This window comes from Pecten maximus, chromosome 17, assembly GCF_902652985.1.
Source record: "Pecten maximus chromosome 17, xPecMax1.1, whole genome shotgun sequence".
Taxonomy (NCBI): Eukaryota; Metazoa; Mollusca; class Bivalvia; order Pectinida; family Pectinidae; genus Pecten; species Pecten maximus.
This window is the reverse complement of record NC_047031.1, coordinates 5849809-5869955: the sequence shown is the minus strand read 5'-3', so window position 1 is coordinate 5869955 and position 20147 is coordinate 5849809. Positions and strand designations below refer to the sequence as shown.

General features: G+C 37.7%; 3 protein-coding genes across 5 annotated transcripts in view; 1 reads left to right on the top strand and 2 right to left on the bottom strand.

Moving 5' to 3' along the window:
• Positions 1 to 11037, top strand: part of LOC117315991 (hemocyte protein-glutamine gamma-glutamyltransferase-like) — a 48475-nt gene extending 37438 nt beyond the window's left edge. For both annotated transcript variants that reach the window (XM_033870474.1, XM_033870473.1), the window contains exons 14-15: positions 9312 to 9448; positions 9978 to 11037. In XM_033870474.1, the coding sequence (XP_033726365.1) occupies positions 9312 to 9448; positions 9978 to 10122 (282 nt within the window). In that variant the 3' untranslated portion in view covers positions 10123 to 11037. The remainder of the gene's footprint in view (positions 1 to 9311; positions 9449 to 9977) is intronic.
• The window catches only part of LOC117315989 (nephrin-like), a 402896-nt gene that overhangs the window by 257345 nt on the left and 125404 nt on the right, over positions 1 to 20147 (bottom strand). The gene's annotated exons all lie outside the window — the stretch shown is intronic.
• LOC117315988 (beta-hexosaminidase-like) overlaps positions 15799 to 20147 on the bottom strand; it is a 49013-nt gene continuing 44664 nt past the window's right edge. The window contains 3 exon segments of the mRNA XM_033870468.1: positions 15799 to 16897; positions 17848 to 18100; positions 18813 to 19059. Of these exon segments, the coding sequence (XP_033726359.1) occupies positions 16663 to 16897; positions 17848 to 18100; positions 18813 to 19059 (735 nt within the window). The 3' untranslated portion in view covers positions 15799 to 16662.

Below are 20147 nucleotides of genomic sequence, written 5' to 3'. Positions count from 1 at the left end.
TTTTACTTATAACAGGACTATTACGGAGATATTTTGTAATGCAATACTAAGTGATAAATGAAACGCTTGTTTTCCCGTAAAGGTTGTCGAGCGCTTGGTTTACCATCAAGGTGTGTCTCTAACTTTTCGTCGGCTCACGATACAGACGTGTCCATCACCATTGACTACCACTTTGATGAGGAGGGTAATCCTCTGGAGGGGTACAACATCGACTCAGTCTGGTACAGTATATCACTGATGATTTATCATTGTAAACCCAAACGGCTAGAACTTCTCTTTATCTTGATCAGTCCATCATAAAGAACCAGTCACACCCAGTATTTGGCCTCAGTAAGCAAAGTGGTACAAATAGGGGTCAACTTTGGTGATTCGATTTGATCCCTGGCATCAACTATAGCTTTAAACTAGTTAAAACACCCGTAGCCAAGCAATGGTGTGTTAGTATCTTAGAGGCATCGTTCGACCACCGCGCTCACGGTAGGTCTACCACGATCGTCGGGGGACCAATATGATCGTCTTAGGACCATCACAATCGTCGCGGGACAACCCTGATCTCCGTGGGACTACCGTAAAAGCTTGTCTGGCTATCCGGAAATGATCCCAGTGTTCCGCAACTACGAAGAGTCCAAGGAATATTATTATAACACCACCTTAGTGCAATCATGGCGCAAATGGGCCTGGCAGTAGTGATTTGTATTGCTGAACCGGGATTAATCCGGGCCAAACGTCCAGATAGCCAGTAAAGCTTCTGGTACCTTGATGGTCTGCCGTGGTGACCGGTAGGGTATCAGTGCTTGTACCAGCATCAGCCGTAGTAGATACCCTGGTGTCAATGTATCATACTATAAAATGCCGTATATAGAGGGCGAGATAGAGCCAGGAAAATAAGGGTAATTGCTCTTTGGACCATTCTAACATTGTAATATCAAGCTCTTTTGCAAGACTAGTTACTTTGACCACCAGGACAAATACAGGGAAATGTATTAACCAGTTAAGGGATAAAGGAAGAGGGGTCAGTTAGTGCTACAACAACAAACATATACCAGTATGGTATACTTACATTCACGGGACAGTTGTTTAGTGCCACGAACTACCAAAGCATCCGCTTGGCTTGAAGTTCTGATGTCGCGGGTGCAATTCCCGTTAGGTCGTTGCATTTTTCCTCTCATGTTATATTTTGTGCCCAGCTAAATACCTACTGCAAGTAGATTATGGTACCATGTAAGTCGAAGACTTTGATGAAGGAGTGAGGACTATAGTGGAACTAGACTTGGCTGCAATCCGGTGGCTAAATATATTCATGTCCGTCTAAAGTTTAGAGGTCCCGGCTTCTCGTACCCGTCTGGTCATGTTCCTCTCCTATTATAAATAGCTATAATTTACAACAAAATGTCTTTTCTTTTCGTCCAGGAATTTCCATGTGTGGAATGATGTGTGGATGGCACGTCCAGACCTCAAAGACCAGGATTACGGAGGCTGGCAGGCTTGTGACGCGACGCCCCAGGAGACAAGTGATGGTAATGTACCGTCGTTATTATCAAATAAAGTATGTACCGTAATATGTTGAGTGGCCGCGGTGGCCGAGTGGTTAAGATGTCCCGACACTTGATCACAAGCCCTCCACCTTTGGGATGCGAGTTCGAAACCTACGTGGGGCAGTTGCCAGGTACTGACCGTAGGCCGGTGGTTTTTTCTCCGGGTACTCCGGCTTTCCTCCACCTCCAAACCCTGGTACGTCCTTAAATGACACTGGCTGTTAATAGGACGTTAAACAAAATAACCCTTAATCTGAACCATAATAAGTTCAAATGAGTTTGAAACGCAGGATTTACATACGGGTATGTAACGTAGGATGTGTATACATGTATATTACTTAGGATGTGTATACATGTATATAACGTAGGATGTGTATACATGTATATAACGTAGGATGTGTATACATGTATATTACTTAGGATGTGTATACATGTATATAGCTTAGGATGTGTATACATTATATAACGTAGGATGTGTATACATGTATATAACTTAGGAAGTGTATACATGTATATAACGTAGGATGTGTATACATGTATATAACGTAGGATGTGTATACATGTATATAACATTGAATGTGTATACATGTATATAACGTAGGATATGTATACATGTATATAACGTAGGATGTGTATACATGTATATAACATAGGATGTGTATACATGTATATAACTTAGGATGTGTGTACATGTATATAACGTAGGATGTGTATACATGTATATAACGTAGGATGTGTGTACATGTATATGAAGTAGGATGTGTATACATATATATAACATAGGATGTGTATACATATATATAACGTAGGATGTGTATACATGTATATAACGTAGGATGTGTATACGTGTATATAACGTAGGATGTGTATACATGTATATAACGTAGGATGTGTATACGTGTATATGGAGTAGGATGTGTATACATATATATAACATAGGATGTGTATACATATATATAACGTAGGATGTGTATACATGTATATAACTTAGGATGTGTATACGTGTATATGAAGTAGGATGTGTATACATGTATATAACGTAGGATGTGTATACATTATATAACGTAGGATATGTACACATGTATATAACGTAGGATGTGTATACATGTATATAGCTTAGGATGTGTATACATTATATAACATAGGATGTGTATACATGTATATAACGTAGGATGTGTATACATGTGTATAACTTAGGATGTGTATACATGTATATAACGTAGGATGTGTGTACATGTATATAACGTAGGATGTGTATACATGTATATAACGTAGGATGTGTATACATATATATAACGTTGGATGTGTATACGTGTATATAACGTAGGATGTGTATACATGTATATAACGTAGGATGTGTATACATGTATATAGCGTAGGATGTGTATACATTATATAACGTAGGATGTGTATACATTATATAACGTAGGATGTGTATACATGTATATAACGTAGGATGTGTATACATTATATAACGTAGGATGTGTATACATGTATATAACGTAGGATGTGTATACATTATATAACGTAGGATGTGTATACATGTATATAACGTAGGATGTGTATACATGTATATAACGTAGGATGTGTATACATTATATAACGTAGGATGTGTATACATGTATATAACGTAGGATGTGTATACATGTATATAACATAGGATCATATACATGCATGTAGAATATGATATATGTAAAGAGTATCTCTAATAAGTTAATAAATCATTTAAACTGATTGGATCATTTTCCTTTAAAAACATCATACAGACTCATGGGTATTGAGTGACTTAAGGTCAGAACGAATTGATGGGATTTAATTTAATAATTCATAATCCAGGTCTTTTCTGCTGTGGACCCTGCCCTCTATTGGCCATCAAAAAAGGGGACGTCACTGTGCCTTACGACGGACGTTTTGTATTCGCGGAGGTCAACGCTGACGAAGTGTACTGGAGAATACAGGATGACACCAAGAAAATTATTCATGTCGCCACTGACAGGTAATTTCTTTCTATAACATGTCTGAGATCACCGCTTGTACACTTCTTAAGTTCATGTCTGTTCGTAATCTCGTTGAAGCGCTCAAGTATATCCTACTAGATATTCGTACAATACCTCCTAATTTAAACTTGAACGGTTAAGAGAATTTCTTTTTCGTAGAAGACCTGGCCCTCTCGTGGTCTAGGTACAAACGTTTGTCTACAAGTGGATTGCCGGAATGATTTCAACGGGGAGATTTTCCATCAATCGCACTGTGTGGTTTTGTATTATAATGTGTAGCAATAATAGCTTCTAGTGTGGTTACACTTTCCGTACATCACAGTTTTCAATGTCCTGATCTCCCTTTCGGTTATAATTTGTATGACATTAGGAGAGGCGTAATGTTCCACGGTACGTCCATCTAAATATTGCCTCATCTATTTTCCAATCCGTTCCCGGAACCGATCTGATTTTTTTTTTACTTAAATCTGCCAATAATAGATTGGTATTGTTTACTCATCACAGAAGCAACCCAAACATGACGTGAAAACACGTAAAATCACGGGAAATTACGTCAATAGAATCACACATTTTATCGCGGTCCTTTGTTTTCCTTTCTGAAGTTGGAGACTTTGGAAGGTTATAGATTCCATAAAATATCCAGTCCCTGAGATAAACTTTTCTGTTTTAAACTTGGAAGGTAGTGGGCGTTGTCAACTGAAGGCGTCCATAACCCTGAGATGTCACCACATCATCCTTCAATATTTCACCTCTTTACTTTAGAATCTATGAAACCTTTCAGGTTTCAACTTACAGGACTATTAAAGAAAAAGTAAAAATGTTATAAATGATTCCAACTCATGATCGAAAATGAAATGAATAGATAGATATAGCAGAGAGCACTAACACTGTAGTAAGTGTTCAGAAAACGTCCAAAAGGCTGGACTGTTAAACCTTGATACACATTAAAGGAAGGAAAAGGAGTACACAGACTGGGAAAACCCATACTGGGTAATATAACCAGTCCTATAATACGATATATAAATCCCTATAGGAGGGCCGGGTCAATGTGACTAAAGTTACATTATTCAATGTGACTTAACATTATTCAATGTGACCTTATATTATTTATTGTGACCTTATTATATTCAATGTGCCTTATAATATTCAATGTTACTTCAAACTATTCAATATGACTTATATTAGTCAATGTGACTTCAAATTATTCAATGTGACCTTGAAATATGTATTGTGACCTTATTATATTCAGTGTGCTTTATAATATTCAATGTTACTTCAAACTATTCAATATGACTTATATTAGTCAATATGACTTCAAATTATTCAATGTGACCTTGAAATATTTATTGTGGTGACCTTATTATATTCAGTGTGACCTTACATTATTCAATGTGACCTTGAAATATTTATTGTGACCTTATTATATTCAATGTGACCTTATAATATTCAATGTTACTTCAAACTATTCAATATGACTTATATTATTCAATGTGACTTCAAATTATTCAATGTGACCTTGAAATATTTATTGTGGTGACCTTATTATATTCAATGTGACCTTATAATATTCAATGTGACATTATATTATTCAGTATGAGCTTATAGTTTTCCTTTTCACTTGATATTATTTGATGTGACTTGAAATTACTTTGACCATGTAGTATTCAATGTGACTTTAAATTGTACATTTGGCTTGCCCTTTATGCATAATATATGCAGTATGACCTTGTGATCGTATGACTTGTGACTTGAATCCCTACTGTGTGTTTTTGTGTTGATAGCGTTGGTCAGTACCTGAGTACTTTTAGACCAAAGTGTTTGGGCCCCCAGGAGAGGACAGGACCATCCCCGTGTAACGACAGTCGCTGGGAAAATATTACGGACCAGTACAAATACACGGAAGGTATTGTCACATTGATTCTCTATACATCACGAGATGTTTATATTTACCCTTAAACAACCCATCCTTATATAATCACACTCCTCTGGTATATAAATCCTCAAATAAGCCCAATCCCCGGGTGTATTCATCGTCAAACAACCCCTTACCCTGGTATATTTATCCTCAAATAAACCCACTCCTGGTATATAAATCCTCAAATAAACCAATTTTCTTGTGTATTTATCCTGAAATGAGCCCATTCCCTCTGGTGAATATATCCTCAAATAAGACGATCGTCTCGTCTAAGTTTAAAGCTTAAACAGCAAATTGGGAAACAACCTTTGGCATATAATATATATTCTACTACAACGTTACCGATGTTGCTCACCAAAGCTAAACTGTAGCAGATGATGATCAATTACGAGAGAATCAAAATTGACAGAAATATCACAATTGACACTTCGAGAAAAATCTCTATTTGCAGTAAAAGAAATTCAAAACTTAAGGAACTAAAAAATCACAGTAGCAATTTCGCTCAGAAACCGACATTCCCGTCGCCATACCTACACATAAGACATAACTGAAATTTATATCATATTGTTTATCTGCAATACATGTACGTGTTGATCAAGATGTTCTATCCCCTTTTATTCATTATTTGATTTTCATTTATTCATTATTTATTTATCAATTTCATTTCATTTATTTATTTTATTGTTTGTTTTGGGTAAAGACACTGGCGCGGAGAGAGCTGCCGTGTTTACCGCTAATCTGACAGGAGCCATACCTGGACTGTATGGTCAACCCAAGGAAGAAAACCAGGTAACTATTTTACAATAGCCTTCAGATTAAATCATACTTATATGTTTCGAGTTTTCTCTCTCTTATAAGGTGTGTGTTAACATGATTTTCATCCATTGAACCAACTAACTGTATTGTGTTTGATAGGATGTTTCAGTGAAGGTCGTTGACAGAAAACAATGTAACTATGGAGACGACCTTGAAGTTGATGTTGACTTTGAGAATTTGTCCAAGGAGGAGCGTACAGTGAGTGGGACCTGGAGTCTACAAAGTTACTACTCGACTGGAGTGTTTGCTCATAGGATCAGATCAGAGAAGATCAGCATAACCCTCAACCCAGCACAGAGTATGTATACAACCAATATTTATGACTATATACAATAGTTGATGGGGGCTGCGGTGGCTGAGTGGTTAAGGTGTCCCGACACTTTATCACTATCCCTCCACCTCTGGGTGGCGAGTTCAAAACCTACGTGGGGCAGTTGCCAGGTACTGACCGTAGGCCGGTGGTTTTTCTCCGGGTACTCCGGCTTTCCTCCACTTCCAAAACCTGGCACGTCCTTAAATGACCCTGGCTGTTAATAGGATGTTAAACAAAAACAAACCAAACCAATAGTTGATGAGTGGAATGTTCTTGGTAACATTTTACAGCTGCCTTGATATTTCCGGGGTCACGCGTGCTATATTGTTCTCTGCAGTCCTGGAACATGTGGCAATATCGAAGGCACACCACTAGCTGTTTGATTACTTTCAGGAAAAAAACCCTGACCAATCATTGAAATCATGAATCGTTTCTGAATATTAAAGAGGAGGGACAAGCAAGTTCAAAGGCAGTCAATTTAACGGTTTTGCGACATCCATGTTCCTTTGGTGTATTTTAAAGTTCATAAACGGTCTTTGTTTTAAAGGTTTAGGATAACTCAGCTTTCAATTATGCCAAAACATAGTCCAGGGGTTTAGAGAGTGAAAGTAATCCCTAGAGTATCGAGGGTGGACATATTCAAAGGGTGCCGAGAGCAAAAATAAACGTAAGTATTGGAGAATTGGGGATGGACATGTTCCGGGGATGCCGAGACCAAAACAAACGTAACCTCATGCAGTATCGGGAATGGACAAATTTCAGGGGTGCGGAGAGTGAAAGTGAGCGTAACCCCTGGAGTATCGAGAATCGACATATTCCAGGTCATACAGCGAAAGTGAACGTAACCCTGAGAGTATCAAGGATGAACACATTTCACTCGTCCGAGAGTGAAATTGAACGTAACCCCTGGAGTATCGAGGGTGAAAATATTCAAGAAGCGCAGACAGCGAAGGTGAACGTAACCCCTGGAGTATCGAGGATGGACATGTTCCAGGGGTACAGAGAGAGAAATAGAACGTATCCGTCGAGTTTCGAGGATGGAATTTTTGCAGGGTTGGTGAAAGCAAAAGTAAACGCAACTCCTGGAGTATCGAGGAGGGAAAATGCCAGAAGTACAGAGTTTGAGAGTGAACGTTACCCTGGGAGTATCGCGGATGGGCATATTTCAGGAGAGGAGTCTTTGTTTGTTTGATTTTGTTTAACGTCCTATTAACAGCCAGGAGTCAGAAAGCGAAAGAGATCGTAACCCTGGAGTATTGAGAATGGACGTATTCCAGGGATGCAGAGAGCAAAAGATAACGTTACCCTTGGAGTAACGAAGATGAACATGTTCTAGAGATGCGGAGAGCAAAAGTGTGCATATCTCTTAAATTATCGAAGGTGGACATATTTGATGGGTGCAGTGAGCGAAATGGAACGTAACTCCTGTAATATCACCGATTCATATACAGAGACATTTGCTTGCCTCAATAACTCATTTACAATATTATATTACATTGTTTCCACAGAGGTTTCCAAGAAGATGCGTATAGACTTTGACGAATACAATAAGAAAACGATGGAGGGCTGCTTCTTCAAGACATTGTGTGTCTGTGCGGTCAGAGAGACAAACCAAGTCGCTCTTGAAGATACCAAGTTGCGACTCATCAAACCTGAACTTACTCTGGAGGTAAGGCTGTAAAGCTATCATACCACAGACCTATAGGCGGGGGTTAACACGGTGTAGGTAACTGTATGAGAAAATTTTATCCCATACCACAGACTTAGAGGTAGGGCTTTAAACGGTGTAGGTTACTGTATAAGAACGTTTTGTCCTATACCACAGGCCTAGAGATGGGGCTCTAAAGGATGTAAGTTACCGAGTAAGAGTTTTATCCAATACCTGTATTATATGGTTCTATCCCATACTACAGACCTAGAGGAGGCTCTATCAGCTGTGACTTACTTTATAAAATAGGAACATCCCATACACCTAGAGGTGAGACACTAAATGGTTAAGTTGCCAAGCCACATACCACACAATTAGAGCGGGCTTTAAAGGATTAAATCACATTGTATATACGGTGGACTAACAGCGTCTAACCGGACTCCTCCGGCTCTACATAATTTGACCGCTCCGCATGAGGTAGGTTTTGGTCATCAAAGTTTCGATTATATGGATTTGATCAGGAACATCGCGATAACGCCTCTGTTGTACATTTCATTTTTGTTATCGGTAATCCTGGTTGCAGAAAATTTTACTAGCATCCTCTACCTCCATCATCAGAATATTCCACAAGGAAATTTCGCCCGCCAAAAAATGTTTGTAATTGTAACTCACATAATTAAGTAAAGCGTTTTAATCAACAAGATAGCATATATTATGGGTGAAAAGAGCTGAGTGTTTTGCTTATTTTGTCTACCTTGCATGAGCCATTGATAATGTAGAGCTATTAGCACCGTATCCACACCTTCCGGTAGCCAACAAAGCCACCGTTGCTCACTGGACCAGAACGAAGCCGGTGCTGGTTTACAGGATAGATTTACTGGTGTAAAGAAGGAGCGGGACCTTGCAATATGGCCGGATTACAGAATAAACAGAGTCTGGATTACGCAGAGTTCAACTATTATAAATATATAAAGAAATGTATGGGACCAAATTATTCGACTGGTTTAGACAAAGATCCGGATTGGACATAGTAGAGTTTAGACAGAGTACGCTGCAGTAACAGGTTATGTTACTATATGTTTTGTAGGCGCCTGCGGAAGTCAATGTAGGTGACACATTCAAGGTGAAGGCGATGTTCCAGAATCCCCTGCCCATCCTCCTCACCCTGTGTTACTTGGAAATCCAGGGACCAGGACTGCTTAAACCCAAAATCTTCAAACAGAGGTGAGCTTTGATTTACACTGTATCTGTTACAAGGATTATCCTACAACTTGTGTATACGAAAGGTGTTACCCCTCGGTCATCGTGTAACCCGTCTGCCCAAACATCGTCGTGAACTCGTGTTTCTTGATTAATCTGGATGAATTGGTGAAAAGGAAAACCTTTGTGGAACAGGTTATGTAGATGTGTATGAAAGTCAGAATTCTTGATTTGACAAGTTTTGTAAGTTATGGCCATGACACTACGTATTACTAAGTACACCATGTGAACGTTAATCGCCAACACTGATCTAGAAATGACCCGAGAATGATAAACTACGTGTATAAGAGTCATGGACTCTGCAAGGTCCGTTTACCCGTAACCGATAGCTTAGTGTTATTTTCGTACAAATAATCAAAAAGACCTTAAATTTGAGATTAACTCTCTTCAGGTAATAACGCTAAAATAATTTGCAAGCGAAATATAAATGATTTACAGTAATTCAAATGTAAAGCTAAATTCCCCTACGGTAATGTATGTGGATTTCTTTCAGTTCTGTGGGGGCCAAGCAGACCTTCATGTATGAGGTCGAGATGACCGCCACCAAACCTGGCACCAGGACGATCGTCGCCAGCTTCGATTCCAAAGAGATTGTCGATATCAATGGTAGCTGTGAAATAGAGGTCAAAGAGAAGTGAACTCGTGTTCGACGAATTTCAAGACATTTGTGCGACATATTGACCGTTCACAATTTCTACCAGAGTTCGCCAGTAATTTATATGCCCTCTTTATAAACTTCGCTCTAAACGTTTTAAACCAAATTGCAAGTACATGAAGAAAATGACGGAGCAAACGGCGATTATGTAAAACATATATAAGCTTCAAACCTATAATTATTCCGCCAAACACACGATATTATACAGTTAGTGTATAAAGAAATGCTCAACCATTAATATATCAGAAAATTTACTGAGTGCAGACGCAATCCGGAAATCCTATAAAGACAGCTAAAGCTCATGGAATTCTATCATTTAAAATCAATATAATAAATGTTCTATTTTTCAAATCTATTCAAATCGGTCGAAGTACGCGATACCAAATCAACATCCTTGTAGGGTGCACTCAGCAATTCATTGCGAGAAACATCTTCGCCGCCTATTGGGGACGACATTTGCATCCAACAAATTCACAGACAAACCATTTCACCCCTCAAGTCGATCTCGGTCATTCGTCCATCATTCCGTCCGTAAACAACCTTTACTACTATTTCCTAGTTGTTCACGAATAGGCTATCCTTGGTCTTTAGTTGTTCATCGTCAATTGAAGTCGTATCGGGAAACAAAAGGAGTGACAGACGGTCATTTTGAATTTGACTGTTGGAAGATTGCAATCGCTATTTTTAGGAAAATCTACATGGATCTTCCTCAATACTTGTCTGTAGGGTTCCACTGTTATGCAGTTAACGGCTATATTTGACTTTAACACTCAATATTTGATATCGGATTTGAAGATATTAACAATATTAAATCATACGATACGTTCGAGTCTACGATATCAACGTGAAAATATGTTTCTAATTTCTCAGGGAAACAGCTATAAAGTTTCAAAACAAACTGTTCATTGTTTTGTTTTCTCCGCCACGATCGAACTTAAAGTGATTGTTTTCCACCAACTCATCATCTTACCGATGATAAATATCTTCAGTTTTTCAACGTACAAAAATCACAAAATATTCAAGGTTCAAGAAAGTTTCATATGTTGTTTTCTTTATACATATTATCATTTAAAAGTTTTAATTGAAACTTTGTGCGTGTTGAAAATACTACACCGCCAGCAGCCTATACACTGCTTATTACGAAAATACATCAAATTGCGGTACATCTAGAATACTTAATGTTAAACATACAGAAACAGAAACTAATCATATTTTAGTGGAATGGTAACAATAAGTTAACCCCTGATATATGACCGTTTTCTGTAAACAATAATATTATTGTAAATCCCCATATTATATAATTCATAATCATTGTCACTGTGATTCCGTCGTAGCACTTCACTTCTTGCGTAAGTTGATGTAACAACGACGCATTTATCAAATTATTGTTTTATTTCATAAACCAATCACTTCGAGTGTAAAAATAAAACATACACACATGTTTATTTGAGCTTGAACAGGTGCAAAAAATAATAATCATTACCATATAATGTACAAAGTGTAAAATTAATAATAACCAACTATAGCCTTTTGATGAGGACGATACCTGGTTTTATAAACCTGATAAAAAATATCGACCGGTGACGAAGTACGAGGTTGATATTTTTTAAGTTAATGAAACCTCTATATTTACGGAAATCAAAAGGCTATAATAATTGTATTTTTAAAAAGAAAAAAAAATCAATGAATGCCATAATCCATGTACATATAATGCTTGAAACTATGAAGTTTATCATCCTTTAAAAACCACATAATCGAAATAGTAAACGTGTCCATGAAAATAAATTTAGTGCATTAAGTTATTAATAATTCAATAACTTTCAATTGTTACTTGTCTGATGTATCAATCGTTTGCAACATTAACAACTAACAAGAGGAGGTTATTCAAAATATATTTTTAGAAAAACCCAATCAACAAGTATGTTTTACGAACAGTCAATATATATATATATATGTCTTTTCATCGAAAGTCACGTGACACTACTTTATATATATATATGTCTTTTCATCGAAAGTCACGTGACACTACTTTAATCAATCAGAAAGTGAACAAATATAATTATAAAAAGAAAGGAAAAAGAAGCGCAAATAGAAATTGACTAATTTACTACTGGAAGTAAAAGATGCTTTTGAATGCAATAATTGTGTAATTGAAAGAGGGAATCACTCTGTCGTCTGTGAAAATTCCAAACGTTAAATACCTCGTCAAAGTATAGGTTATTCAAAGGTAACGCTCTCAAAATAATTAACGCTCTGGGCCCAACTATATCATGTGTGTCCCTGAGCTGCAGTGGTCGCACGGACCCTTTTGTCGGCTGTATAGTCCCTCCTTATTGGCATACGATCCCATTCGTCATCCAGCTCCAAAGTCAAGTAAGCGATGTTGATTGGAGGGTTCTATCGGGGAGAGGTTAGATCAACCAGAAATTTGACAAGGGACAAAACGTACACGGATGAAAGAGTCACCGACAACAAGGTGGCTCTCTATCTTTCAATTACATCATTATAATATTCTATAACATGTTTTTATTTCTCGTCAATCGGACAATTTTATAATTGCGCTTCTTTTTCCTTTCAGTACATAATCTAAGAATTCATCATACATCACACAGGTGTAAAATACCCCTAGGTAAACCAATTTATCATACAATACACAGGTGGAAAAATACCCCTAGGTAAACCAATTTATCATACAATACACAGGTGGAAAATACGCCTGGGTAAACCAATTTATCATACAATATACAGGTGTAAAATACCCTAGATAAACCAATTTATCATATAATATACAGGTGGAAAATACGCAACTAAACCAATTTATCATACAACACGTACATATTGGTGTAAACATAGCCTTAGGTAAAACAATCTTATCATACAACACACATAAACAGATAATTCAATATACCATACGACACACACGAATGAAACTGCCACATCGATGTAAAAATACCCCTTATATCTAAATGTGAGAGACTAGATGAGTCTATGTCTTCTAAAAAGTGTAAAGACACTTAAAAATTGATTTGTCACTATTTTTTTTTTTTTTTTTTTATTTTTTTTTTAAATATATGTGAAAAACATTTTTGGCTGACAATAATAGTGGTGACATTTTGATGTCTCTGACACGACCCAACACTGCATTTTACACGAAAAGACGGTAAAATCAAAAGAAAAAAAATGGATCATTATTAATCTTGCATGAGCATGTTCCGTGGACAGGGGCATATTAACCCGAGTGTAAGATGCTGTCTGGTCAACACGAGGATTGGCGAGTGCCTGACATCCAAACTCTTACACGAGGCAGGAGATATCCGTGCCTAAGGTACAGGCCAATGTTTGATGATTTTTCTCACACACTGTACTTGCCAAATATGGTTACACTACATAAAATGATGACACTATGCTATATCAAGAAGCGTCACATCGCGTGCGAGCTGGCTTTCCCTACTCCATGGGAGATAGATTTAACCCACCCCTAGCAAGCACAGGATCACCCTGCGAAGTATGTGTGAATTTTTTTTTTAATACCGCTATATCCCAGCAATACATCCGTCTCAAAGTGGTTCACAAAATATTTTCTGTAGTTATCAGGAATGTTAGTTGTAAGCTTTTGTCTTTCTCAACTTCTTGGGGGTTAATACAGCCGGAGCTGCCATTTTGTGCTAATAGCTAAATAACACAATTCATATACAGCATTGCCCCCTATCACATACAGTACTGAGAAAATAACAAACAATACATATCCAGCATTGCCCCCTATCACATACAGTACTGAGAAAATAACAAACTTAAACAATACATATCCAGGATACCACCTTTCATTATATTTTTACAAGTGAAATATAAAAAAATATTCAGTCTTTAAAAGCTATATTTTTTCTAGTTTTCTAGTTTTTCAACTAGTGAAAAATATCACAAAATATGATTCCCGCTAAAATATGAAAGTTTTCAGGAAGGAAGGGAGGACAGTTACACCAAAAAACGAATTGTCATACAAAACAGTATTCAAAAATTGACTCAAATATATGAGCATTAACATCTACAATTATATGCGCAAAATATATCAAATAAATGTTTTAATGGACGGGTTTAACAGTACCTTAAACTTTCAGGAAAATTGAAATCGTAAGAGTGAAGCTCTTTTAGAATAAATACCGTGGTACTAGAAAATACATGGAGGCAAATGAGGTTATCAATTTTTGCCCTCTTGACAGTTATCATTTGTATATATTTGTATTTCAATCTGAAGACATTACTCGTTATTCTCCTATATAGGAAGTATCTATTCTATTTGTTCATTACTCAAGAAAATAGTTAAAAGCCTCAGACACATTTCTTTTGTGACATGGTTCAGGTTAACCTGGGCAGATTGGCTTAATTAGATGTGCGAGTTTTCCCATTTTTCTTCCCATCATCCTCTCGTAGGTATACCCTAAATTCCACTGATGTGAATTTGATTATATTGACCAACGGCAATGCTTCACAAATGGAGAAAATCTGTCTATCTGTGCTGAGGAATCATTAATCGAGTTTAGTTCTATTTCCTTTAGTCTTACAACAAAACATCTAAAATTCTAAATTAGGTAAAATCTTTAACCAAATATACATTTTACACAATATATTTGTTCAAAATCGCTTCAACCATTCTAGTAGAGTAGACATTCAAATTTGATACCATATAAGAATAATGCCACATGCCTTCACCCAGGTAGGGTAATAGTATCACAAAGTAAACAGAAAACAATAACAAAACATCAACTTTAAAAAAAATATCAAAAACAATAAATTAGTTTATATAACATTCATAAAATAAACCTTGATTGCCCCCACAGTTCGAATACCACCATTCCAAGCATTACAAAGCATTTGCTTACAGATAAAATCGCTGGTTCGATATGAAAACAGTTATTTATGGTCGTTTGGCGCCAAATGAAAACAGCTTTTGGTCATGTGGTGCCACACGAAAACAGCTTTTGACTGTGTGACACCAAATGAGAACAGTTATGGTCGTGTGGCGTCACCTGATAACTAGCGACTTTAAACATGCAAACAATTTTTTTATCCTGTGGTGCCACATAAAAAACAGTGCTTTGGTCGTTGTGGATAAGCTCTGAGAACAACAAAGCAAAACAGAACATATTACCTGGCTTTATGGAATAGACAATAGCATTATGCTTGGCATGAGGAAGATATGATGAACAGAAAATTACTGATACATAATAAAAAGATCTATGATGCCCCAGGAATCACGAACATGTGGTAACAACGTGTCACTTTGTCTCAAATGACAAAAGTGCATCACATACACTACTGTAACAAAAATACGTAATTAATTTAAACAGCTATGGTATCCATTCAGTAATGACATACAAAATGTATATTCAATAGCATTTTGCATAGGTAACAATATGGGAGCTGCCTTAGCTAAGAGTTCATCTGAGGAACAATCAAATCAGCTCCATAGTTGAAAACATCACATGGTTGTAGTAGCTACATGAGCGCCCCCTGTAGGTAGAAACATAAATGTCACCTCTTAGAAGCTACACGATCTCCGCCTGGTTAAGTTTAATGAGTGCCCCCTTGTAATGCAAAATGAGTGCCCCTGGCCCCTGGTAAAGTGTAATGAGAGCCCCCCCCCCCCCCCCCCCCCCCCCCCTCCAGTGAAGCTAATGCTAATTGAGTGCGCCCTGACAAAGATAAATGAGTGCCCCCGGTGAAGCTAAATGAGTCCCCCCGCTCTCCCTTGTAAAGCTTAATGAGTGTCCTCTGGTATAATATACGGGCAGGTGATCCTATACCTTTTCACCTTGATTGGGGATTGTACCTTGGCCATCTATGTGAAAGGCAAGTTTGTTACGACTGTGCCACCGACCACGCATAAAAGCTACATGAGCGCGCCCTTGCAGAATCTAAAGGAGCACTCCTTCACTATATAAACGCTCCCTGATACAAGTTACATTGGTGACACTAGAAAGCCTCCTGGTAAAGCTTTAAAAATATCACCTGGAAGAATTAGGCTACATGAGCATAGGGAGAAAGGACATGGTTGCGCCTGATAGAAGCTTCATGCTTCCTTGTAAAAGCTTGACATGCACCCCCTTGTAAAAGCTTGACATGCACCCCCTTGTAAAAGCTTGACATGCACCCCCTTGTAGAAGCTACATGAAAGCCTCCATGTGTGTTTTTTTTTTCCCTTTCAACATGAGTTCCTCTTAGTTGGATAACTCACACAGAAAAGGTAAGACACATTGACCCCTGCAGTAATCAAAGGTGATGACCTCTTGACCCTGACGTAATCAAAGGTGATGACCTCTTGACGGTGACGTAATCAGAGGTGATAACCTCTTGACCATGACATAATCAAAGGTGATGACCTCTTGACCGTGATGTAATCAAAGGTGATAACCTCTTGACCGTGACGTAATTAAAGATCATGACCTCTTGACCCTAAAGTAATCAAATGTGGTGACACTTTGTGACTCTGTAGTAATTACTCATACTTATAGACACAGTGTCACATCTAGATGTCTTTATTGATGTTGACGGAGATTATTCGACTGTAGCGCCGTCTGTCTGCGGACACTGTCCGTACTAGTATGTGACGGTCAGTATAAATCTTGATTGGTTTTTTACTGGTGTTGCTCTGTCGTCCAACCCCTCCTTTTGCTGTGGTCCAGGTTTTGCCTCCGTCCGAGCTGTACTGTATCTCAAGTCCAGGATATAGACAGTTTACTCTCAACTCGTTATTCACAATTCTGGAAAAGAAGAAATACTTAAAACATCAAGACTTACATTAATGAAAAGCATTTGGACCCAGTTGTTCTAAAAAAGATTAGCTTAATCACTTAATTAGTGAAAATCTCATTTATTTCTCCTTTACTTCAAATCCTGTGTATGTATATTCCTCGAAATAAGCAGGTAGGAAAAGTGTGGGGATTGCTACAGAAGTTCCTAAGATAGTTTTGCCAGATATGATTTAATCAGCATATAAAAATTGTTGTTTACTGTGATCAACTAAATCCTCTTTGGAATAACTGGGCCCTGGTTTCAATATGTTTATCCCCATAGAACCCTTTCATGCCCATAATGCTTGAATAGAAATAGCACTGTCGAGAAATAAGCCCACCTCACTGCCTGGCAGAAGTCTGGTGCCTTGAGCATTTTGACTGACAAAAACATTTCATACAAATCTGGTCAAATAAAATTCAAGGTCATTTATAGGTATGAGCATATTAAAGGACAAAAACAGTTTATACAGATTTGCAATGCCTTATAGTAAATCTATACGAGACACTCTCCATACAGAGAATTTACAATTCCTCTTTATTCATTTAAGTGATTTCAGTGCTAAATTTCTCACTTTCTTGAGATCTATCAACAAATTGTGATTCACCTTTGAACTTTCAACATGCACTTTAAATTGAAGGACCAAAGATTTCAACAATGAGACAATCTTTCACTTGATAATCATTTCCCCTTCACTGTGTCATCATATTACAATAATTTATGGAACAGCGATTCGCAGATTCAAGAACTATTTAATGCCACAGACGAGGCTTTATGACCCTGAAATACAGTGCCAAATAAACTGGAAAAATTGGATAATCATGCAGCTGTAGACTTTTGAGTTAATTTGAATAAAATTATGAATTTAATTTCGGAAACATTAAAAATATATAATTTTTCTGATGATTATGGTACTTACACAGCCCCGGGAGGCGGCACGCGATACTTCACTCCCATATCATCCAATCGCTTCAACTCCCGGTAACCAAGTGTATTTGAAAATTTTATCCAATCAGCTTCTAGACTAACTTGACGTTCCTTCTTATCCAAAATGTCTTCCCATGGTGCCTTATGCCAAGCTCTTTCCGCCATTGCCAGGAGACGTGGGAAGGCCATGCTCTGTAATTGGTCCCGAGTCCGTATTGTTTCCGTCCACAAATTACCTTCCAAACCTAGTAGCATTGAAGGACAATTTACAGAGTCAAATGGAAGGTCAAAGGTTACAGTGTAAACTAGAAGGTCAAAGGCTACAATAATAGGTCAAAGGTTACAGCGTAAAATGGAAGGTCAAAGGTTAAAGTGTAAAATAGGTCAAAGGTTGCAGTGTAAAATGGATGGTTGAAGGTCACAGGATTAATTGGATGGAAGCATATTACAAAATCAAGGTCAAAGGTTACAGAATTAAATGAAAGATCAAAGGTTAAAGTGTGAAATGGAAATTCAATGGTTACAGAATGGAAAGGCAGCGTAATGTTACAAAATCAAAAGTAGGTTAAAGGTTACAGAATGAACTGAAGGTCAAAGTTTAAAAGCATCTCATGAATGTCAATGGTCATAGCAGAAAAATGTAAACGTAAAACAAACAACTTGAAACAAGCATGTTGGGTTTTGCTAAAGCAGTATATGTCCCCTATTGGGCCTCGCTAAAAATAGTAACAGTGACCTTGACCTTGACCCAAAAACCCTGAAACTCGAATTTGATCTGTAGCTATTTGTACTGACGTTACCTATGACTTTCACCAATATACCTTGAAGCATGACTGAGAAAAGTGTGGAAAACTGAGTGGATAGACAGACAGACAGATAAACAAGGAGGAATCATGGTAGGGAACTAATAATACATAAATATCACTGATAAATCCATCAGCAATGCTGGTTACATACCCATGATATTTTCTGGCGACTTCAGCACACATGTCTCTTTATGTAGACATCCCATCTGTTCCTCGGAAGTGTTCACTAGTGACATCCCTCTTCCTGTGACATCCGCATTGAGGAAAAGATGTAGGGGAATAAATGCAAAGATTTTCCGAGTGTCGATGTAGCGGGTCGCCCAGTATAAACCTCGCTCTAGTGGGTCAGGTTCGTAAGGGTGGTCTAAATACAAATGTGTCGCCTGAGCCATGACAACCTGGAAAAGTCACAAAATTCAGAATCATAGATACACAGTGGTATAATATCATACTCAGATCACGGGAATATCAGTTAAAACCTTTGAAGTGCGTTCAGTGTTTGTGAGAATTATAGCCTTTCAGACTTGACCAGTGTTTGTGAGAGTTATAGCCCTTCAGACTTGACCAGTGTTTGTGAGAGTTATTGCCCTTCAGACTTGACCAGTGTTTGTGAGAGTTATAGCCCTTCAGACTTGACCAGTGTTTGTGAGAATTATAGCCCTTCAGACTTGACCAGTGTTTGTGAGAGTTATAGCCCTTCAGACTTGACCAGTGTTTGTTAGAATTATAGCCTTTCAGACTTGACCAGTGTTTGTGAGAATTATAGCCCTTCAGACTTGACCAGTGTTTGTGAGAATTATAGCCCTTCAGACTTGACCAGTGTTTGTGAGAATTATAGCCCTTCAGACTTGACCAGTGTTTGTGAGAATTATAGCCCTTCAGACTTGACCAGTGTTTGTGAGAATAATAGCCTTTCAGACTTGACCAGTGTTTGTGAGAATTATAGCCTTTCAGACTTGACCAGTGTTTGTGAGAATTATAGCCCTTCAGACTTGACCAGTGTTTGTGAGAATTATAGCCCTTCAGACTTGACCAGTGTTTTTGAGAATTATAGCCCTTCAGACTTGACCAGTGTTTGTGAGAATCATAGCCCTTCAGACTTGACCAGTGTTTGTGAGAATTATAGCCCTTCAGACTTGACCAGTGTTTGTGAGAGTTATAGCCCTTCAGACTTGACCAGTGTTTGTGAGAATTATAGCTCTTCAGACTTGACCAGTGTTTGTGAGAATAATAGCCTTTCAGACTTGACCAGTGTTTGTGAGAATTATACTCAATAAAGCCGAACACATTTTCATTTACATGAAATAGTCTTTTTTTGTATTATTTCATAATTCATTTCGCCAAAATTCATGCCATTTGAAACTCATTTGTGTATTCAGTCTTCATGCTTACCCTATAACCAAGAACTTTGGCAGGAGTTATGACCTTGACCTTTGCTTGGCTTTGAATTCCTATACGAGGTTAATTGTTACAGTGGTAGCAAGTC